The 22,462-nt window shown below is 53.7% G+C and overlaps 1 protein-coding gene across 4 annotated transcripts in view; it reads right to left on the reverse strand.

Moving 5' to 3' along the window:
• Nucleotides 1-603: 603 nt before the first annotated feature.
• RNF24 (ring finger protein 24) overlaps nucleotides 604-22,462 on the reverse strand; it is a 32,373-nt gene continuing 10,514 nt past the window's right edge. For all 4 annotated transcript variants that reach the window (XM_075499496.1, XM_075499497.1, XM_075499499.1 and 1 more), the window contains 5 exons: nucleotides 14,315-14,464; nucleotides 7,743-7,785; nucleotides 6,675-6,716; nucleotides 3,445-3,524; nucleotides 604-2,334 (listed from right to left, as the gene is read on the reverse strand). In XM_075499496.1, coding sequence (XP_075355611.1) covers nucleotides 2,196-2,334; nucleotides 3,445-3,524; nucleotides 6,675-6,716; nucleotides 7,743-7,785; nucleotides 14,315-14,457 — 447 coding nt within the window. In that variant the 5' untranslated portion in view covers nucleotides 14,458-14,464 and the 3' untranslated portion in view covers nucleotides 604-2,195. The remainder of the gene's footprint in view (nucleotides 2,335-3,444; nucleotides 3,525-6,674; nucleotides 6,717-7,742; nucleotides 7,786-14,314; nucleotides 14,465-22,462) is intronic.

A 22,462-nucleotide genomic window follows, 5' to 3' on the forward strand; every position in this document is an offset into this window, starting at 1 on the left:
AGGGAGGAAAAGGGGATTTTTTCCACCCGTCTCGTGAAGCCTGGAGGAAGAGCAGGGGTGAAACGAGGCGAGCGGGAGATGAGTTTCGAGGTGGAGCGTGGAGGCTGGCAGCCGATCTCCAAACCCCGTGGTCGGTGGGAGGTTGGCGTGAGCCCAGCCGGGCCTCGCTGCCTGCCCGCGGGCCGGCGTTGGGGCTGGGACGGTTCTTTGGAGGAGAAACCTCCTTTTCCCGAGCGGGGCAGCTCCCGCCGTGCCCGGGACGCGCGAAATCCCCCTCGGCCGGGGATGTCCAGGGTGCGTGGGGCAGCGAGCCTGCCCCACCGGGGTGACTGCCCCGATCGGCACCGGCCGGGAGCAAAGCTCCGCTCCGGGCCAGGGGATGCAGCCGCTGCAGGGAGACGGGGACAACGGGACCCCCCCAGCCCCTTTTCCAGGCTCCCCAACCAAGAAGGGGCTGGGGCCGGAGCGGCACAGCGGGTCCCGGCCCCGCTGGGGACGTCCCCAGGGTGACGCAGGGCTGAGCACCGAGGGACGCTCCCTTTGTCCCATGGCCGCGGTCTCGCAGGTGCAACCTCCCCCCTGCAAACACACCCCCGCTTCCAAAAAACCTGCTTTTATTTACATTTCAAGTCAAATCACATGCAAACTGTTGTTTTTTTTTTCTTTCCTCGTTTTTCCTTAAGAATAGTGTGATTAGCAAAAAAGATGCATTAGAATTTTAAAATAGCAATTAAATATACAAAAATATAGCTTACAAAAAAAAAAACCCAAAAAACAAAAAAAACAGAAAAAAAACCAACCCAGCGACCGTTTTAAAAAATATTCTGCTGCAGAATTTGTAGTGTACAAACACGTCTATGAGGCTCCACGCTCCATAAACAGTCTCGGGAGTCGCACAGTATTTACAGGAGGGGGGACGACACCCGGAGCTTTCCCAGCCCCGTGCCCACCCTGCACCCGGGGGGGGGGCCGGGAAAGCCGCCGCCGTGTAATACTGACACCCCCCCCCCAAAAAAAAAAAAGGAATAACAGTTTTCAAGATGGAGGGGGACGCCGGGGCGTTTGCTACGGTGCCCGAATTCGCCCCATGAGGTGGTCAGAGAGGCGAGGGGGTGGCACAGCCCCCCAGCAGCTCTCGCACGCGCCGATGGCCGGGGTTGGGGTGTTTTGGCAAGGCAAAAGGCCGCCGGCTCCCGCGCCCCTCGCCCAGAAAGCCCCCGGGGCCAGGCTCAAAGTGATGGGGTGAACCCAAAGGGCAGGATTTTTGCCTGCCCCCCCCACCCCAGCAAGCCCATGTCGCGGTTTTGAGGAGGCGGCATCGGCCCCCGGCTCTCACCGCTGACGGTTACGCCAGGATCGTGCCCGTCGGGAGGGACTCACGGCCCCGCTGAGGTAGCGCATCGCGCCGAGGAGGGGGGCAGGCACCCCCGGGGAGGGCGAGCGGGGTGACCAAAGCCCACGAGACCCCACGCAGCTACCACCCTGCCATCTCCCCGGGGCGACGCCGGCTTCCCCGCCCCGGTTAGCCCTTTCGGAGGAGCAGCGGGTGCCGAAGAGGCACCCAACGGCGGCACGAACCCTGACGTCGCTGTGCCCGGGCTGCGAGACCCAATTTTCTAGGCGAAGCATAGAAATAACGGCGAAGAGGAGAACGGGGCAGGAACCAGCCGTGATGCTCCGGGGTCCCCCCCTGCATTTTGGGCATCGTTTTTGGAGGGGCGGGGGGGGCAGCGGGGCTGGGAAGCGTACCGGGGCGTTTGGGGGGGACGTCGTGGCGTTGCAGGAGGCTGTCGGGCGGCTCGATACTGCTCCGTCGTGCCCCACGCTGCTTCCCGGCGGACGTCGTGCTGGAGAAGGGATGTGCTGGAAGAAGGATGTCGTGCGGGGCGCCCGCGGAGGACCCCGAGTCCTCTCCTTGCTCCGGAGAGGAATCAAGCCCAGGCTCGCGTGTGAGACCCTTCATCCCGGCACGGCTCCGCGGAGGCAGGTTTTGGGGGTGCGGGGCTCTTCTGCTTCGGCCGGCGGGGACGTGTCCCCCCCTAAAGTGCTCCGGGCTCCGCGCCCGGCCGCCCGCGTCCTCGCCTGTCCCTCCGTGCCGGTGCCGTGCTGGTGCCGTAGTGCTTTGGTTGTCTCCGAGTCCCCGGGGCCGGCGGCGGAGCCCCCCCCGCGGCGGGGCAGTCCCTGGGGCGGCGGAGCTATACGATGTTCTCCGCGCCGGGGAGGGGGCCCTGGGGGGGGCCGGGGTCCTGCTTGCTGTGCAGCTGGGCCAGCTGCAGCACCGGCATGTTGCAGAGCGGGCACACTTTCCGCACCTCCAGCCACTTGATGAGGCACCTGGGGGGGACACAGACACGGGGGGGTCATCGCAGGGGTGCTGCAAACCCCCCCCCCCCCCCAAACTTCGTGCCTCGTGCACCCCTTAGGGGTGGCAGCCAGCCCGGCCCCCCTGGTGGGTGACGGGCCACAGCCTGGGGGCCACCGGCCAGGTCGGATCCGTTGCCACCCTCCCTGGAGCATTGCCGCTGCTGCCGCCGAATTTTTAATTTGCTGTTTAGGTGCTTTTATATTTTATTAGGACATTTTTGTGTATGTACACGGACTTTTGTGTACATATATTATCTAGATATAGTTTATATATAGCTATAAAATAGAGATATAAAACTGTATGCACATACACAAAAATATACAAAATACACATATACACAAAAAGGTATATCTGAGTATATGTTTCATAAATATATTAAAAATGTATATCCACATCAGATATATACATCATACAGATATAATGTATATATACAATCCATATAAAATTCATAGCAGTTTACATTTTTGTGTGTGTGTATATATATATAATTTATATCTACACATTTTCCCCAGAATCACAGACTATCCCGAGTTGGAAAGGATCCACCAGGATCATCAAGGCCAACTCCGGACTCAACCCAGGGCACCCTCCAAGTTCAACCACGTATCCCACAGCGTTGCCCAAACGCTTCGTGAACATCAACAGGCTTCAGGCCGTGACCGCTTGCCTGGGGAGCTCGTTCCAGTGGCTCTGTATATATATTTTATAAATAATATATCTGTAAGCATATATATACACACACACACAAATGTACGTATATATTTTGGACTATATAAAGAGTGTGCGTGTGTGTATGTATATATATATATATCAAGTGAAGCGGCTTTGCCAGCTCACGCCTGGACCTTTGCTGCTCCAAATGCTCAAATCCGTTCCATCGGGGCTTTGCCTGCAATTCCAGTTCCCTCCCCAGTTCCCACCCCACTTCCCACCCCAGTTCCCTCCTTCCCGGGAACTGGGGTGGGAAGAAACCCGGGGCGAGGAGCGGCGGCAGCAGCCGACCTCGCCCCAAGAGCCTGCCCGGGTCCCCAGACAGGATTCGGGCAGCCCGGCTTCGCTCTCCTGTTCCCCACACTCACTTTCTGTGGAAGGCATGTTTACAGGGACAGATCCCCAGCTCGTCCTTGGGCTTGAACTCCTCCAAGCAAACGGCGCAGATCTGAAAGACGTGAGAGGCGGAGAAAAGGACGTCAGCTCCTGGGAAGCATTTTTTGCACGTAAAAACTCCGTGGACATCTCTGAACCGGCTGAAACGCTCCCCCCCAAAAAACCCCTCCCGCTAAGCGATGCCCTCGGCCAGTTTCCATCTTCTCCCCGGCGCTCACCTTGCCCCCGCCTTTGGTTGGGGAAAAAAAAGGGCAATTTGGCTTCTGATGCTGGTGAAGATACGCTGGGGGTGGGGAGAGAAATACCTCCCTCTACCACAGGGAACGCAACCTCCTCTTTTGCTAGAAACCCTCTGTTTTGACCAAGAAGCTGCTTTTTTTTTGCCCCCCCTTGTGCTGCAGAAGAAACATTTGGGAGGTTTCTGCATCGCAGAGGGGTGAAATCCCCCCTAAAGCCTTCCCATCACGGGGACGGCAGGCTGGGGCTGGGCTCTCCCTTCCCCGGTGGAGGGGACCCCGAACCCCCCGCAGCAGCAGCCACGAGGCTGGGATGTGTTTTGACGTGCCAGGAGGCTTTAGGGTGCAGGGGGACAGATCCACGCTGCTGCCTGGGACCGAGCTGCATCCGCAGGGATAACTCTGGGAAGAGGAAAGGGCAAAGGGTGCAGCTCTGCCCCAGGGATGGGAAGGCTGGTGGCTGTTTTCCCGGCAGGCAAGAGACCCAGCCGAAATCTCCTTCCCCCAGGCCGCTGTTTTTTCCTGACCAGGAGTTTTTTCCAGGAGTTTTTTGGATACTCCTGGGGATTTGGGATATTCCCGGCTGTTTTTCCCAGCCCCCCTCCCTGCCCTCCCAGCCTGGGAGTCTCCGGCAGCCCGAAACAAGGGGAAGCCCCGCTGCCAAAAGCCCTCGGGATGAGGCAGGTGGCTGGCAAGCACCGCGGGAGGCTCCTGGCTTTCCCGGGAATGTGGTGCCCGTCGACACTTCCCAGCCACCCAAAGCTCGTCCGAGACTTTTTTATTGAGCGAGCAAATGCTGGCGTAGCTGCTCGGGCTGGTGCCCGAGGAACACACACATCTGGAGCCCTGTGAAAGCCTGGGAGAAGCAGCGTGATGGAAAAAAAGAGGAAAAATAAACCCAGAAACACTGGGCTGAAGAGCTCGGCGGGGACTTTCCCCTCCGCAAGGCTCCGGGCGAGCCCTGGCAGCCGCCCCGTGATGTTGCAAAATCCCCCCCGTGCTCCGCTTTCCAGAACCGCTTACTGTAAATACCAAAATCCAAATGCCCAAAAAGGGATATTTTGGAGGGAGCCAGAGAAAATCCTTTCCAGCCTTTCCCGAATCCCAGGGAAGAGCTCGAGCTGCTCTATCCCCTTCTCCACGGACCCCTTGTCCTCCCTGAAAGCGTTTGGGCTGGGAAAGCTGCGGAGAAGCGGGAGCGGAGGTGATGGAGGAGGAGGACGGAGGGTTATCGCTGCCGTTCCCGGCCCTGGCACGCTCCCGAATCCCCCCCGCAACGAGCACTTCTCACCCCGGGAAGCGCTTCTAAGTCTGCGTGCTGGCAAAACCCCCGCCGCAAGTCAATTTAACGCGAGGGGATCAGAAATAGGGGTCTCAAGCAGGGACCGCTCCGTCCCTCTGCCGCCCTCCTGCCCTTGGGATTTACCCCTCGGCTGCAGGGAGCGGAGGGCGAGGACGAAATGTGGGTCGGACTCTTGTTGCTCTGCTCGGGGGATTAAAACAAAAGAAGCGGCTTATAAACAAATGGAGCTGGTATTTAACAGACGAGCGGACTCGGGTCGGGGATGTGGGTGGGCATTTTTGTTTTCATTAGGGGAAATAAATCCAGCCCGTGTTTGAAGGAGAGTTCGAGCAGATTCCCGCTCAATTTCAGCACAAAAAATGGTCTGTAAATAGGGACACTCGGCCCCAAACCAGCCTGGAAACCTGCGGAGAACAACTGATGTGTTTTAAGCCTCAAGGGGCAGGTAGGCAGAGGTGGACTGGGGTAACATCGTTATTCCGAGACGTATTTCAGCCTCCGGAGATCCTCTTAACTCGTTAACGCAGAGGGACCCAGCAAGGAGCCACTGCCGCGCCCACATCGCAATTCCCCCTGCAAAGTTGAAATGCGAAGCCCGCTGGGGCTTTGCTTTAGGGCTGCCGCGGGCTCTGCCCTCCTCCCGAATCCGAGAAGAAACCCCCATGGTTTTGGGGCTGGAAAAAGGGGTTTTCATTCCCAACACATCCAAGCAGACCCCCCTTCGCCTGCCTCTTCCCGCCAGCTCTTCTCTGCAAAGCTGCAAACCAGGAGCGCGAGGGGCAGAAGCCGGGGAGCGTGTTTATCTTTGATTTCAATTAAACCCCGGCAGAGTTTACTCTGCCCGAGTAAGGCGGCCGGCAGAGACGTGCTGGATATTGTCATGCTCTGAGGGTGGCGAGGCTGAGCGGGGCTGGAGGGGACGGAACCGTCAAGGGACACTCTTTATACACAGCCTAGCCTGCATCTGCCTCCCCTTTTATCCACAGCTTTTTATCGCAGTGATAATAACAATAATGCAGTAAATAATAAAAATAATAATGCAGTAAATAAATAATAATGCAATAAGTAATAATGCAGTAAATAAATAATAATGCAATAAGAAATAATGCAGTAAATAGTAATGCAATAGGTAATAATGCAGTAAATAGTAATGCAGTAAATAGTAATGCAATAAATAGTAATGCAATAAATAATAATGCAATAAATTGCAATAAATACTACTACTATTACTGCTACTACTAATGCAATAAATAATAACGATGCAGTAAAAGCTGAAGGGGACCCAGGAGGCGGGAGATGGTTTAATCCAGACCCCCTTTGCAGATGTGCTTTTACCGTCCGTGTTACCAAGCACTTCGACTTTCTGAAAGAGAAAAGCTGCGTCGGGGAGGGATGGAGCCGCCGGCGCAGCCGTTCACCCGCCCCACCGCCTTCCCTGTAAGGGGGTAAGAGGCTGCAGAGCAAACCCCGCTGCTGGCAGCAAGCGGGCAGCGATGCCGGCAGAGCTAGCTGTGCGTTTTGCTCCCGAAGGAGTTAAATTGGAGTTTTTGCACCTTCCTACCTGTGCCGGCCTCTGCCTGTCCCCCATCCCCTCCCCGAGCGCGAGGAAGAGGAGGGTGAGGGAGTCTCTGCCGCTACACTACCGCCCCAGGGACGTACTCACCTCGTGTAGGTTCAGCTCCTTCACCTTTTCCTTGAGTATAACCTGTAAGACAGAGCGCTGGGGTCAGGACACAGCTTTTGCCAAGAGCGTTCACAGCAAAAATCTCCGTAAATTGAGATCCCGTTGAGCATCCCAGTAGAACTGGAAACCCCCAGTAAACCCAGCACAGCCGGGGAGACATCGGCTCTTCACCCCTGTGCAGACCCAGGAGGAAGGCAGCGCTGGCCCAGCTATAACCACTAACACGAGGACCAAATCCAGGAGGTCTCCTCCCGAATTTAAACCTCCTGAGCTCCTACGCTGTGCAGCGAGCTCCTGCGTGGATGTCTGCCACTTCGTTTTCACTCCATCCAGGCTAAACACCTGGAGAGGGCTATAAATCCAGGACGACCACGTGTTATCATATCGTATCAGCCCAATCCCACCCAGTTTCCTGCTCGAATGACAGATCGGAGGCAGAAAAATTACACCAGCCCCGGAGAAAACAGGACGTTGAAGCAGCAGCCTGACACCGAGCTCAGGGCCGTGTTTATTTTAACGAGGGCGTTGGTGCCTGTGGGTGCATGCAGAAAACAGCCAGGTTTGCCAAGGTGACGTGGAGGTGGCCCCTACGAGAGGTCCCTACGAGAGCCCCATGGCTGCGGGTGGTCCAGAGCAGCCGGGTCCGACCCAGGGAGCAGATTCAGACCCCACAAAACACGGTTTGGTTGCTGGGGAAGCGACGGCATTACCGCTCACCAGTGGGAAATAAGGTGAGGGTTTGGAGAGGTTGCCCAGTTGAGGTGCTCCAGGGGTGGAGATGTCCCCACCGCTCAGAGACCTTGTGTGAAAACGCGGAGAACTGCGGACTAAGAGGAGAGAGATGCTCCTGGGGTGCCCAGCTGGTAGAAAAAAAAATTAAATCAGCAGGGACAGAGGTTTGCCTGGGCATTACAACTTCTCTTCAAAGACCAAAAGCCTCCCAAGGAGAAGAACAGCACAAGGAAACCTGACGGAGTGACTGCTCCAACGTGGATTTGGTAGTAAGCAGAAGGGAAGAAGAAGACAACTTCTGGTGTATCGTCTCACCTGTTTGTAGGCATAAAGCTCTTTGTGTGCTTGATGTCTGAGCCTGCAATCAAAACAGGGAGAAACGTGAAGACAGGCAAAACGATCAGGATGACTGTCATATCTCAAACATTTAATTTCCCTCCTTTCCAGGTTTAATATAGGGGGTTTTTTTTTTAATTTTTCATTTCAGAAATGAGAATGGCCACATGAAGCGACGCACTTAAGCAACAGCCAGCTTTCCCTGTAGCTGGGAAGGCAACGTCTCCATCCGGAAGCACACAACCTCCTCCCCTTTTCCTCTTTTGACCTCCCTAATTTTCCACGCAGACATCACCTGCACCGTTAAGACCAGCAAAAACGGTTGAGGAAATCAGAAGCTGCCATAAATACCCCCAGTTTCCAACCACTTCTGCTGCCAATTTCTAGACTGGACGCGGCACCTTTTTCCAAGCGATGGGTATTCAGACCCGAGGAAAGCTCTGCTCCCGCTCGAGCGAGGACGGGGAAGGAGACCTCCCCACTCAGAGGTTTCCCACCGAAGCCCCCATCGTGCCGCTTGGGCCATGTTGGGTTCCTCAAACACAGCTTTATCATCAATTATAAGATCAATCGCGCTGCTTCTGCCTCCCAAACTCTCAGGAGGAAGCATTCAACAAGAGGTCATCCACCCGGTCGAGCAGGCAGAGGACGGCTATTTATCCGAAGACAACACCGGAGCAGAAAGCTTTGGAAGAGAAGCAGCGGGACGTCTTCCACCTCTCGCCTCCTATCACAGGGGGCAATTTAATAACCAGAAATAACGAGCTGCCAAAAACAGCAGGAGAATGAACCTATATCTTGGGATTCTGGGGGTTTTTATCAGGAGAGCAGGCAGGGGCGTGCTATGTTCAAGCACGGGGTGACAAGCCCACGCGATGACCCAGGGCACTCCCTGCCCCAGGGAAGGAGCCGGGGCCGTAGCTGACGTGGCGGTGGAGCAAAAATCAGGATTATACGCTGTTTTCCCCCACCTACCTTTCAAAGCATTCTGCTCAGCATAATTTTGGGTTTTTGGGTGTTTTTTTTTTCCCCCCAATAGCATCCATTCCTGGAGCAAATCAAGGGATGGAGATGGAGGGGATGAATCTATTCCAAAAACGCCCGCCGAAGCGGCAAGTCCAGCCGGTGGCAGCAGGAATTTGAGGCCACAAGCAAAGGGCCGGTCCCGTCCCCTCCCTCTCCAGCCTCCCCTCTCCAGGAGGCACGGGTGGGAGCATTTGTCCCCATTCCTGGGGACTGAGCGAAACAGCAAACACAAACACACGTCACATCCCTTCCATAGTTTGCAGTTCAAACTATCATTAATAAAACATCTTTCCACGGCAGAACAAGCAGCAGCCCATTTTCCACAGCCCGGCGGAGCGTTCTGCGGGCATCAGCTGGCCGGAGAAGCTGATTATGCTCCTAAAATAAATACATTTTTAAAAAAAAAACCACTAATGTTGCTTCTCATCGCAAGACGTGGTATTTAGTGAAGTGCTCTGAAAACTCTAGAGGGAAGTCATCAGGGCTAAGGAGTTGGCCAAGGACTTTTAATAAGATGTCAGTGTGTGTCTGCAAGGCTTGGGCAGCCATAGGAGTATTTTCCCCAGCCAGCCTCGAGTGTGATTTCAGATGGGAATCCCCCTTGGCCGTAATTTCACTTCTCCAAAAATATTCTGGGGGCTGTCTCAAACCCCGGCTGTTTCACCCTGAGCTCTCGGAGGCTTTCTGATCCCGCAAGGCTGCAGCGGGTGAGTTATACAAATAGGATGTAAAAATATATCCCTGTCCTTTTTGCTCAAAAACACACCCCCCCCCAAAAATGTTGTGGGCCTTAAACGTCGAGGAACGGGTAAAAATGCAGCTTAATGCTGCAGAGAGAGCTGCAGTAAGTCAGCTCCTGAGCCCCGAATTCAGGGGCAGCCATCCCTCCTCCTCTAATGAAGCTGCCTGGCAGGGAACCTGCCTGCAGAGCCGCGGATAAAACTGCGGCAGGCAGGAAGAAGGCGGCTGGGGTCGCATCCCTCCGCCAACGATCCCGAGCAGAAACACGAGCAGAAGATGCACGAACAATAGAGAAAACAGGCTGAAACCGGCCCGATCCGCAGGGATCCCGGCAGCTGGGAAACCGGTTATGAAACACAGATGGGGCAAAGCAAGATGCGCGGCTGGAGACCGCGTACAAGGGGAAAAACTCTCCCGGCACGGGAAAAAGCATCTGTCTTACGGAGCACCGAGAGGCCGCCGAGGCTTTGGCCCCGATGAGCCAAAGCCACCGGAGGGAAGGTGTTGTGCAGAACAAGCCCAAGCATCTGCGGACGCCGTGGAGGCATCTGGACCAGCAACGGGGAAGAAGCGACCACCCGGCCACGGATCCCTGCAGCTCCGTGCTCAACGGCATGGGTTGGTGCTGAGCTATATGGGGAGACTTTGCCAAAAAAAACCCCCATCTCCCTGAAGGTTATGGGGAATGGCATGAGCACATCTGGTCCTGAAGCGTGCGAGCTCCGTCTGCTCCTCCACGCTTTCCTTTCAAAGCCAGGATCCTGGGCCAGATGGATCCTGGTCGGACCTAGCACAGCTGTCGTAACGAGACCCCGGATCCTGGCAAGCGTTATTCCCCGTCGGACCCAGGGCTTCATCCATCTCGTGTCAAGAGCTGCGACTCCGGAGGAATTTCTGGCAGATGGCTGATTTAGATAAGGGACCACACAGCATCTTGAAAGCCAGCGCGTGGCTGGAGACCGTCACCCATCTCTGAATTTAATAACCGCCTCTCGTGGATTTTGTGATCGCTTCCCATGCTTTCCAGGCCTCCCAAAGGAAAGGGAGCACCCCGTTTCTCTGGGTAACTCCGAATCAGCTGTAGCGAGTGAACGACTACGGGAATAAAATGCAGAGGAAACAACTTTTTGCAGGTTTACCTCCAAGATCTGCTTATTTGACGCTTTAGAGTAGAAAGAGTAGAGAGGTGCCAGCGCTGGCTCTTTGCCCCACCACCACATCGCTCTCCCCAGCCCGTCCGGGCTCCTTGAGCTCTCCAAACCCAACCGCTGCGTTTGCTCCCAGCAGGTTTGAACCCAGAAGGAAACAGCCCTATAAAAAAGGGCTTTTTAAGGGCTACGTGCCCCCCGCCTCCCGTGGTCTTTGAGCCGCTCTAGTCCGGGCAGAGACGAACCCCGTGCAACCCGCAGCAAAGCACGACAGAGAGGATGCGGCAGCGTTCACCCAGGGCGAGCGTGCACGCCATTCAAATGCTTGGAAAGCACGGCATCGCTCGGTTCAGTGTCCTTCTGAACTGGGTTTTAGGGGACCGAAGGTAACATGAAGTTATTACTTTCATTAAGTCAGCAGAGATCAGACACAAACAGCTGCCTGCAAAATTTCATTTCCTTTTTCTTCCCCCCCCCCCCCCCCCCCCCTTTTTTTTTTAATTTTTCCCAGCAGAGGCAGCAGCCGCGAGGATGGGACCCGTGCTTTGTACCGGTGTGGTTTGCAGCAGCAGAAGAGCTCAAGATTTGCCTGGACTGCGCACAGACAGAGATGATCCTCGCTTTGCTTTTGGCTGAAATTCCTATCGGACTCCGTTTTGAGCCAACCTGATTAAAAACGTCACTTCTTCCTCCCGTCGGAGCGGGCAACGCACTCCGTATTGACACAGTTGCGAAGCGCAGCCCCGTGCCCTTCTTCCCCGGCGCGTCCTTTATTTAATGCCGTTAGCTCTGCGATTAGGGGTAAATACACCAGATATTGGCTCTTCCACGCTCCGGATGCCTCCCCAGCCGGGGATGTGGAGGAGGGCTGCATGGGATGCTCTGATCCGGAGCAGGTGATGAGACCCAGGGCCCAGAGGATGGTGTCCTGAGCTCCGCTCCTTATTTGCCAAATATTTGCAGATGTGTGAGTCACGAGAGAGGAGGGAGAGGATGGGCTGCGTCGCCTCTGCACCTAAGCAGGGCCTGGGGAAAGCCACAAGCCCCTCTTACCTGCAAATAATCCCCGCGGGTGCAAGCGGAGCCCTGGAGCTCTCGCTGGGTCCGTCCCTGCCCGCACCCCTCTGCCCTGGGTCGGCTTCTCTGCGACGACACGGTGCGATCCGTGCTGCAACTGCTCGTTAAATTAACGCCTCTCTTTTATACAGCCTCCAGATGTAATTCTGTATTAAAGGCACGCATCTCATTGCAGAAGGGCTCAAGAATGAGTGGGGTAATCTAGGAGGCTTTAGCAGCTGGTTCAGGAGGCTTTAGCAGCTGGTTCAGGAGGGGGAAAAATTCAATTTAAATTCAGTATCTTCTTTTGTATACCAAATCCTCCTGCCACAGGGCTACGGGTTTTTGCTTGCTACGCAGCCAGGCACCAGCAATGCTTCGGCGTTAAATGGCACTGAAAGGGAGCGACATGGCAAACCCTTCCCGGAACAATCATTTGGGATGCTCTGCGCTTGCAGGCGCGTGGTCCTCGTCCCGCTTGTCCATCTGCAAGGCTTTCCAAACCACGCCGAAGCTCCAGCTTTTAAACCCCACATAAACCGAGATTACACAGCAAATCCAAAGGAGGTGGATGCTCCTGGGGCACGTCGGCACAGCTAAAACCCGTGGCACGGCGAAACCCTCCAAAACGAGGGCCGGAGGATTCTTGTTTGGCACCGTTTTGCCAATAATAGAACTGGGGGCGGTGGTTTGAAGAGCGATTCATAGAGTTTCTATAGAGATAAGGGCTATAAAGGGATCGTTAGATGATCTAATCCAACCTCCCATCTATCATAGGTCGTTAAACAGCACTTCGTTACTCCTGGGAATGGGAGCCAAAATGTCTCTTCCAGAAAGTCCCTCTGTCTTGATTTAAAAGCCATGAAGAGACGGAGGACTTGCCACTTCCCTTGCTGGCTTGTTTCACAGGTTACTCACCCTCTCTCTTACAACACGCCTCCAACTTCTAAATTTAAAGATTTTTTGGCTTGATCTTCCAGACATTACTACTTGTTATTTCTTCTTTGGGGCAGAACACACCCAGCAAGACCCAGTGCCCAGGAAAATACTCCGAAAGTCCAAACACCTCTTCATTTTGCAAGCGAGCCATATAGATTCAAGCTCAATCTGGGCAAAACATGTCCTTGAGCCTTCTGAACACCATTTGTCTATTTTTTTTGCGTCCCCTCCCGCTGACCTCCCAGTTGAAACGTGAACACTGGACACAGACACAATATCTCAGCACAGACCTTGTCAACATCGAGCACCGAGATACAAATCGCCTGGTCGGGGATGACCCCTCGATCTGTTTCCACCTTGGCTGCCAGGGGTGGACAGATGCGTTGCACCTTCAAACGCCTTTTTCTTGTGCATCACTGCAGACAAAAGTGAAGATATGATGCCCAGGCAGCCCAAATCACCCCTGGCTGAGCCTGGGTTTGGGCTCACCTGCAGGTTTTATGAGGTTTTGCTTCGTACAGAGCTGAAAATAGGTGGAAATTATCAAATATTTAGAAGGCAACACTGAAATCTTGCTTCCGTGGTCTACAAAAGCAGGACAAAACTTTTTCAACACCCTCTGGACAGAAAAGCTGGTGGGACTGGCTGCTGTGAGCCAGCCAGACACAGCCTCCGCGGTGCAAGAAGAGACCAGGCGCCTGTCTTACACGGACAGAGGGAGGGGGTGCGATGGACGTACGGCTGTCAGGGAGCCGGGGCCATCCGAAAAGCCAGAGGGGAGGCAAAGGGGATGGAAAAGCTCTTCTGCAACTTGGCAGCAGAGCTCTGGGCACGCAGGATTTCGGCAGCCGCTGCCGGCAGAGCGATGCCCTCTGCTCCCGGCCGCAGGGTTAACAGCACAACTTGCCCCCGTCGCCGCCTCGATTGCCAGGCACCGTGTTTTTCCCCGACTTGCCTCTCGCCTTCCCTCCAGCAAGAAGAGTTTCTCCTCTCAATTAGTGGCCCAACTCTCTCCCCAATGGCCCATAAAATAATTAAAACAAGCCCCAAACTGGAACAATCTTTAACCCTCCCATCCCGCTCCCCATGGTTCAGATTAACAAATCAACTCTGCATCATTAATCTCTAAACTGCGCTGTTGAACGAGCAATTTGTGTACAATAACGAACGGAGCAGGTATTAAACATTTCTTAAGCACACAGTACACAAGTTACTCATTAAAGAGGAAAACGTGTTGAAAAATTAAGCAGAAAGCAGGAACCATAAAACATCCCTTCCCGGTCTTTTTGAGAAGCCAACCACGTTTTCATGCCTGTTTGAGCATACACATAAATATCTCTCCTGTTTTTAAAGTGGATAATGTAATTGCCCTGCGGGACTGGCAGCTCCGAGATGTGTCGGGCAGACGGCGTTCGGTACTCGTTGCGTTTGCTCTATTGGCTCTAGTAGGGATGAACGTTGGGTCTGACACTATGTGGCTGAGCAAATTCTTTGATGACGAGAGAAAGTAAAACCACTTCAGGGGTCACATCAAGTTGGCACGAGACGCATCGCGGAAGGACAAGGTGATGCCATCCTTGTTCTGGGATCGGTGATGGGCTCAGTCTGAACCAGGGCAGCAGTCAGGGAAAATTCCCTTACCTGATCAAGTAGCAACAGAAGAGCAAACTGAGGATGAAGACGAAGATGGCCGTGCCGAAAACCACGATGTATATGTTGAGAGGCAGGTTCTGGAACCCGATGTTCGGCATCCTGAAACTGTAATGCTGGAAGTCCGAGCTCATGGGTAGGCTGCGGAGACAGGGAGAAAACACACGGACATGAGGCTCCTTCGGCAGCACGGGATGCCCTTCGGAGGAAACCAGTGGTCCCTCCCAAGGCAGGTGGTGGGGGGAAGAAGAGGGCAGCCAGCAGCGCTGCCTTCTCGTTCCTCGCCCCCCGGGGCGAAGGCATCCCTGCCCGAAACCGAGCCCCCGGCTCAGCAACCCTGCAAACAAAGCAGGGCTGCATCAGCTGGGGCTGGGATTTTTCTTCTCCCGCTGTGAGCTTCTCCTCCAGCTATTTCCCCTCTTCCTCACACACATCGTCCTTCAAGTTAAATGCTGCATCAGACGGACGGCGGGGATTTGCATCCGAGCAGCCCCGGCTGCAGCCAACATCCCCAAACCCTCATTAATTAGGCCAAAATATTGAAAGCAGCCAGAGAGCCTTGTAGCAAGGAAGGTTTTTCTTCCCTTCCCCTCCTGCGGTTTCCAAGATCTATTCCTCATTCTATAGAAATCCACCCTCCAAAACCATCGAGCCTGCGCATGAACCGGCGCGGGTTCAACACGCTCCCAGCCCGTCCCAGGCAGGATGGAAAGGACAAGGACATTCCCATGCCATACGGCAGCGTCGCTGAGAAATTATAGGGGCCATAAAAGAGAATCGATTTGTTTTTTTCACATAAGATCCGGGTCGGGTGGTTTAAGGGCATTTTTGCAGGTTTCAGCTTTATTCCTCGGTATAACCACGCTGCTTTCCCCTAGAAAAATCCCGAAGCACCCGCGAGCGAGGGCAAAGAGGAAGATGCAACGATTTTGGCTGTCGACGTAGCACATCTCGGATGCGTGACCAAAACCTCCCTCCCCTTGGAGAGACCCAACGAAACCACGAGCAGCTGCCTGGGATAACGACTTCAGCCTATGATCTCTCCCATGATTTTAGTTTTATCACACGGGACACTAATATTTTACAATAAGCCTCATGGAGTATTTTCAGGATTCAGGTGAAAAACCAGCCTGATGTCTCTGTATTGCCATAAAAACCCCCTCGCTGCTGTAACACCACGTTAATACTTGAAACCCTGAACTGGAAAGCACATATTTACTATTGCTTCTTATTATTGCTTTCTCTCGCAATCACCCGCCGAGCCATTCACCCTTGAATGATCACAACCGTCTCTGGCCAGGCATAAAGTTCACCCACCCCCAGCTTAGAAAAGGAAGTTGAAAAATACACCTTGTTTTCTTTTCTGCCCACGGGAGAGGGCTGGACGCGCAATTAAATTGCACAACAAGCAGGGAAAGTACCTGAAGTCTGGACCCCATTTCCCAAATAAAATTACCGAGGGATAACAAAACCCTCCCCCGGAGCGGGGATTTTTCAACGGTGCATTAATTGCACGGCTTCCAATTTTTGCACGAGGTGAGAAGACGGCGGGGAAACAGCAGGACCTGAACCCAAACGTGCCGGGGAGCGATGCTGCAAAAGTCAAAGCATCCTCTGAATGTCCTGCTCCTTCTCCAAGCAGCATCCTCGCTCCTGCATCTCCTTTCCCCCTTCACACCCCTCTTTTGCCGAACCCGCTGGGTTTTCCTCCATCCTCCCATCTTACGTGCATTGCTCATATATACATTCCCCAGCTGCTGTGCAGGGAGCAGACTCACCTTTCATCCCAGCTGCTTCGCCGGCACTAGCCCCTCGCCCACACCCTCCTCGCACCCCTCGCCGAAGGCAGCATCTCTGCCGGTGCCCAACGCCCGCCCGAGAGCCTCCTCGTTCCGGCTGCTTTCGGCTTCCTCAACTTGCTGGAAGTTTCGAGGCGATTTCTGGTAAAGCCTGGATTTGATTAAAGCCTCCAGAGACCAACACGCATGTTCAGAAACTCTCTCGGCCAACGTGGAAATGCTACAAGAGCTCGGGGAGCCGGCACACCCCACTGCGAGCACTGGCGGGGATGGGATTTTACAGCACAGCAACCAGCCGGCAGCTCACACTCCTCCACCAACGCTTGCTCCGCTCAGCTGAGCTGTTTTGCTTTGCAAATACATTTTAAAAAGCCAAAACCAGCCCGCAAACCTTTGTTCCCAGCTCCAGCAGAGTTAATGCACAGCTCAGCGTCGCTGCGTAGGGTTGGGTTTGGTTTTCATCTCCGCGCCGTTCGCTGGGTCAAAGGGATTTTAGACGGTTCAGGGGCTCTCCCCTCGGTCACGCTCACGCGACGGAGGATGTTTCAGCTGGAGGACGACGCTCCGGCTGTCCCTGCTCGCCCTCGGGCTTGTGTTGATAGTCACTGGCGTTGGGCAAGGCGTTGGCCAAGGCTGGCCGGCTCCTGCTCCTCAACCACCCAAGAGAAAATCAAACGCCCTCCATCTAGGAAAGCTTTGGGTGATTTTTTTCAAGGAAGGAGAGACTACTCTCAGAGAAGAGGCAACAAAACCAACCAGCACCAGACTACTATTTTTCTTTCCTTTACAACTCCTTTAACTTGTGGTGCTCTTCTTACCAGAGCCGGGGGCTTCGGTTCGGCTCTCCCACCAGGAGATGCCACAGTGGACCGAGCACAAAAGCAGAGATGGCAGGCAAGGAAGATCCAGGCTGGATTTAGGGCAGCAAATCTCATCAAGCCAGAAAAACTCCTTACGGTCACGTTCAGCCGAGCCGTGCAGCATTTCCACCAGTCCCCATGACCTCGGCCGCAGCTACAAACCATCACAGCCCCCAGCAAACAAACGGTCAGTAGAAACGGAGCTCCATCCCACCCACAGCATCCTACTCTCTTCTTCCAACGCTACCACTTCCCTAATATTTTGCCCCAAAAGGACATCACCGACGCAGTCGTGACCTACCTGCCAGCCATACTGCAGGGTCTCAGCCTGCTGGGGACAACGCTTCGGTCCCCTGCGGTGCAAGTCCAGCGAGTCCCACACCAGATTCATCCAACCCCCGTGTGAAATAACCTTCTCCACATCGGAGCTACCCTGGTCCTCCCTCCCTCCTGCTGCGACAGCTGAGAAATGTTACGGCAAAAAACACGGAGGTTAGAAGGAAAAAAATAAGTTAGCCTGCACAGGATCCAGGAAACTGTTAACTTTAAAAGACTTCACTGAAATCTGACGACTTTAAGCAGCCAAGCTTTGGGGTTGGGTTTTTTTTTAAGGGGAGGGGTGGGGGAGGAACTGTATTTTAATCTGCTTCAGATTTGTGAGAGCACAGCCAAAAGAAATAAAAAAGGAGCCGTAAAGAAGGATGAAAAAGTTTCTGGTGCAGAACAAAAGCCTCCCTGTTGCTCTCTCCATGGCCAAGGCACTTCAGAGCAGGCACATGCCCCTCCTGGGGCACCCACCGCCCCCGGCAGATCCCCGCAGCCCCCCGGATGGGGGGCACGAGCTGCCCGGAGAAAAAGGGGTTGGTACCGCAGAAACCTTACAGAGAGGAGGATTTCCCCAGGGCTGGATGCGACCCTCTCTACAGCGTGCGGTTATGGGGAGGGGGAAGATGCTGACTTGCTCCTCATCTAAAAAACGAACCTGCTGCGATGACAGAGAGGAAGCGGTGGGGAGTTTGGGCAGGCACCTGCCCGATGCCCCGTTTCCCCAAGGTCTCCGACTGCGCCTGGGTCCATCGGGTCTGCGCATCCTCGCAGAGCGTGAAATCACGGGGAGAGGACCGGGAAGGGTGCCTGCCGGCCAGCAGTGCTCAGGAGAGAAGAAATAAGTTTGCTGAAGAAAGATAAATCTGGGGAAAATTGGGAAGAAAAAGCCCTGAACCAGGGAAGCCCTGCGGGAGTCCCAAGGGCTGGCTGGAGGAAAATCTTTTAAGTGCACGTAAAAAATAAAAAGTAACTATATATATTTTAAGTAAATATATATATTGATTAAAAAATATAGATATATTTATTTGCAATATATATTGCAAACAAAACCGACTAAAAGCAAGGGAGAGAAAATCTGATTTTCCCAGGCTGCAGCACGGAGGGAACTGGAGGGTATTTATTTAACAATACGACAGCTTGCAAAAATAAAAAGGAACGGCAGCGTTCTCGCAATGGGGCCGTAGGCAGGGACAGAGAGCCAGGGATGGCAATGCCACAAAGCAGAATGACCCGAGCTCCAGGCCTCCTCCTCCGTTACACCCTCCAATGAATCAGCCACGCGGGGCCGAGCGCACCCCCGTTTCTTCGACGACTACGAAAACAAGCTTTAATTAAAAGCCAGGTTATGGTTAATGGCATATCGAGAAGTCAGGAAGTGAAGTGTTACAGGTCAGCATTAGCTTGCCAGCTTTGCAGCGCTTTGATTACAAGTTGGGCTGTTAAAGGCAAACCTAAATAAGCCACCTAGCCAAATTAATCCCTATTATAATCATAGCAAGCACTTAATGTGCTTAATAAGTGGGGCCAACCTCTTACCCAGAGCTTTCATCAGGAGATCTCAAAGGGATTAATAAAGGAGGCGATCATCTTCTCACAGGCAGAGAAACTGAGGCAGGGAGGCGGGGAGCGAGGCAGGAGAGCCGCGGTCCCCGAGGCCGGGGGTGACGCCAGGGATGCCGCTGGTCCTCCGCGGGTGATGCCACGAGCATCAGTCTCGTGCTGAAAGCTGCAAATTTGTTCTTTCCTGCTGCTTTGCCGCGTGGATTTGAACTGCGCGCTCCTTCTCTGGGTTTTACTTATTAAAGGGAGCTTCTTTTATTTATCTTATTATTATTTATTTACAACACCAGCGGATAAAGGGGCCACGCGAGCACTGTGCATCGTTCCTAAATTTAGCCCGCGCGCTGGGCGGAGGGGTGGTTTCTACCTCTGCTATCGTAAATAAAAACCCATTTTCAGAGGGATTTACTTTATGTTTTCGAGACGAACAACTTCCTCCGTGGGGATTCAATGCAAACCCAGGCTGGTCTGAACCTCCTGAACCCCCCCTGAACTGGGGGAGCTGGATGGAGCCGGTGGTCCGAGCCCGGCAGCATCCCCCCGGCCAAGCTGGAGAAGCCAACCCATTTCCAGGAAATACTGAGCTTTAAAAACTCAACAAAGCCAGACACACGCAGGTTCCTGTCACCCAATCGAAACCACGAAACCAGGGAAAAGAAAATGCTAAGCCGTGGCGAAACTCCAAGTTGAAATATTTTATCGATGGGAAAGATTTCAAGCGGGCGTGAACGGCGTCTCGAGTTTCAAAGGCGTTACGCAAGTCCGCAACGTGTTTTATACAGGTTTAACCAAAACGGTTATTAACTCGGTTGAAAGTTAAACTGTGAGCAGCTGACAAGACCGTTCTGAAATACCCCAAGTTGTATTGCAAAGCGGGGTATTCTTCCATGCAATGAATCCACACCATGAAGGTTATTTAATGGGTATGCCTAAGAGGATAATATTAAAAAAAAAAAAAAAAAGATTTTTCCAGGTGTTTAAAAAGCAGCAGCAAGAGATGGCTGCTTTTAACTCGCAGGCAAACCCCCCCCCCCTCGTGAACCCCAAAAGAAAAACGAAGCCCTGACCTCAAGCAGCTGGAAGGAATTTCCTTCAGCTCCACCTCTGGAGCCGATCCAGCGCGAGGATCCGCAGCCCAGCGGTGGGAAAATCGCAAGCAGCTGCAGAGCCAGCCCCCGAAACCAGCATCGCTGTCGCCCGAGAGATGCTGCGATGCCACGCGGCCGCATTGCCTTCGCCTGGGACGGAGCTGGGATGGAGCTCAACGCCGCTCCGGCCGGGAGTGATGTCCTTCGCCGTCCAAAAATGGGGAACGGCAGGACTGAGAGCAGGGAAAAAAATCTCAGCGTGCTGGATTTTAGTAGAGCTACGATGCTACTATGGGGACGGCGTCAGGCCACAGCCTGGCCGCATCCAGCGCCGGCTCCGAGCATCCAACCGGACCCACCTCCTTCACCGCAAAAAGCCGGCAGCGAGCAGAGGAGGAGGGCAAGCGACGGCGCACGGCTTGGCAGCGTTATTGATTAACGGGATTAATGAACACAGGGCCGAGCGTGCCGGGAACAGAGAGCATCCCGACAGGTCCCTCGCGGTCCCTTACGCTGCGGGACAGAGTCGTACCGAGATCCAGCAAAGCTCATCTGGGGTGATGCTGCACCACGGCTGGGGAATAGAGGAAACTTTTGGGTGTCAAACAGAACAAAAACTGTTTATTTCACCCATTCCAGCCGCGTGCAGGTTTGGGAGACAGTGGTGGATTTTTGTTGCGTGCCTGGACAACCAAGAAACCAAACTGACCTCCAACCAAGAACCGCTTCGAACCTTTGATCCTTTCTCCCCGAGAGTGAATACAATGCTTTTTTTGAACTGGAATCAGGAAATTTCCTGGCTGCGTTCCCCGGCTGGCTGACAGCACAAAACCTTAACCCTCTCCACTGCCTTTGGGCAGGGGGACATGGACAGAGCGATGTGACAATGTGACGAAGCAATCGGCCACTGGAAAAAAAATAGAAAAGTCTTTATAACGAAAGAAATACCCAGCAGTGCAACTGGTACCACTGCAATTTTCAGCGAACGCTTTTGATTCCGGACACTTTAATGGACAAATGATCCCACAACCTTAATACCGAAGAGCACCTTTAAATGTGAAAATGTTTTTGCTACCGTTGGTGGAAAAACGTACAGAAAATAGGTCAGCTGCAGCTCCCATCGCCGAGTTTAAAGTCAAGTGCTTTCACCCAGCGCTGTTGGAAAGGCAAACCAGAGATTTGCTCGCGGCTGATTTTGCAAGTTCCAGGAAAAAAGGCAAAAAATAAACAGGGGAAAAAAAAAATCAATAGCGCTATTTAATCCGGTCTGCAGGAGGGGGAAAGCAGAGTTTGGAGGAGAGTCCTGCTTGGGCTCCCATCGGATTGCAGAAATGAGAAATGGAAATCACTTATCAGGAGGGTTTGAAGCAGAGTCGGCAGCTTCTCGCTTTGAAACGCGCCTACAAGCTGCCCGAGTACAGTTCAGTTCGCTTCTCGGCGATGAAATAACACTTGCGGAATTTTTTCCCTTTGGCCCTGGGGATTTTTAATTTTTTTTCTTCCCCTTTTCCTGGCACGTGGCTCCATCCCAGATCCAACGTCGCGACCTGCTGAGCTCACTCTTCCTCCCGAAAGCGTGGTGGGAAAGGATGTGCCGCTGCCTCCTCCTGCCCCCAGCCCCGTTCACGCTCACGGTGGTGAAAGCAGAAGGCAGCAGCCCCCCGGTACGCTGTACGGGGTCACGGTGATGGGACCACATCACCCCATCCCTGCCTCCATCCCTGCCTGCCACCGCAGCGCTTGACGGAGCAGCATCGCCCCGTACCATACAGCTCAGGTGCTAAAAAATTTAATAACACGCATGTTACTAAATATGGGTGTATTTTAGCCCAAGGAAAGCACCGAAATCCACGGTTGAAGTCAGGCATCTCCGTAGGGTGGGCAGCTTCACACCGCACGTCGCAGCCCCCCTGCCCCTATTGCTTAATTTGGTGGAAATAATCTTCTGCCTTTGTTTGCGGTTGCTTTTCCGCGTTTGCGGAGTTTTCCCCAATTAATGGGTTCCTTGGGGAAAGCGGATCGGAAACCCCGTGAGAAATGCTCAGCCTACGCCGTTGAAGGGCCAGACCAGAGAAGTTGGTGTTAAACGCTCCGGGGAATTTGCAAATTCCTGGGTGATGACACCGAGAGCCAAGGGAAGCAACGGGGGGGGGGCTCCCGAAATATCACATTGGAAGAAAATCTCGCTTTGATCAAGTCATCTTCAGGCTGAACAAAAGCAAATCGCTTTCTGCGGAGCAGAAGAGCGACCAGCCTTCGCCACTCTTTTATATTGAGAAGCAGATGGACTAAACAACCTCCTGAAACCCTTTCCCCCCTATTTCCTAAGCTCCTTTAATGGGGGGGTGGGGGGAGAAATCAGTGCAACACCAAGGGATCAATAATCCCTACAAAATCCTGCTGGAGGTGGGCACCCTGCGCCGGGAATCACAGCTGCTAGCAGCTATCCTCTAAAGGCAGTAGAAGGAGCCAAGCACAATTTGGGATGCAGGAAGGCATAATGCT

Source organism: Mycteria americana, chromosome 4, assembly GCF_035582795.1.
Source record: "Mycteria americana isolate JAX WOST 10 ecotype Jacksonville Zoo and Gardens chromosome 4, USCA_MyAme_1.0, whole genome shotgun sequence".
In the NCBI taxonomy this organism is placed as follows: domain Eukaryota; kingdom Metazoa; phylum Chordata; class Aves; order Ciconiiformes; family Ciconiidae; genus Mycteria; species Mycteria americana.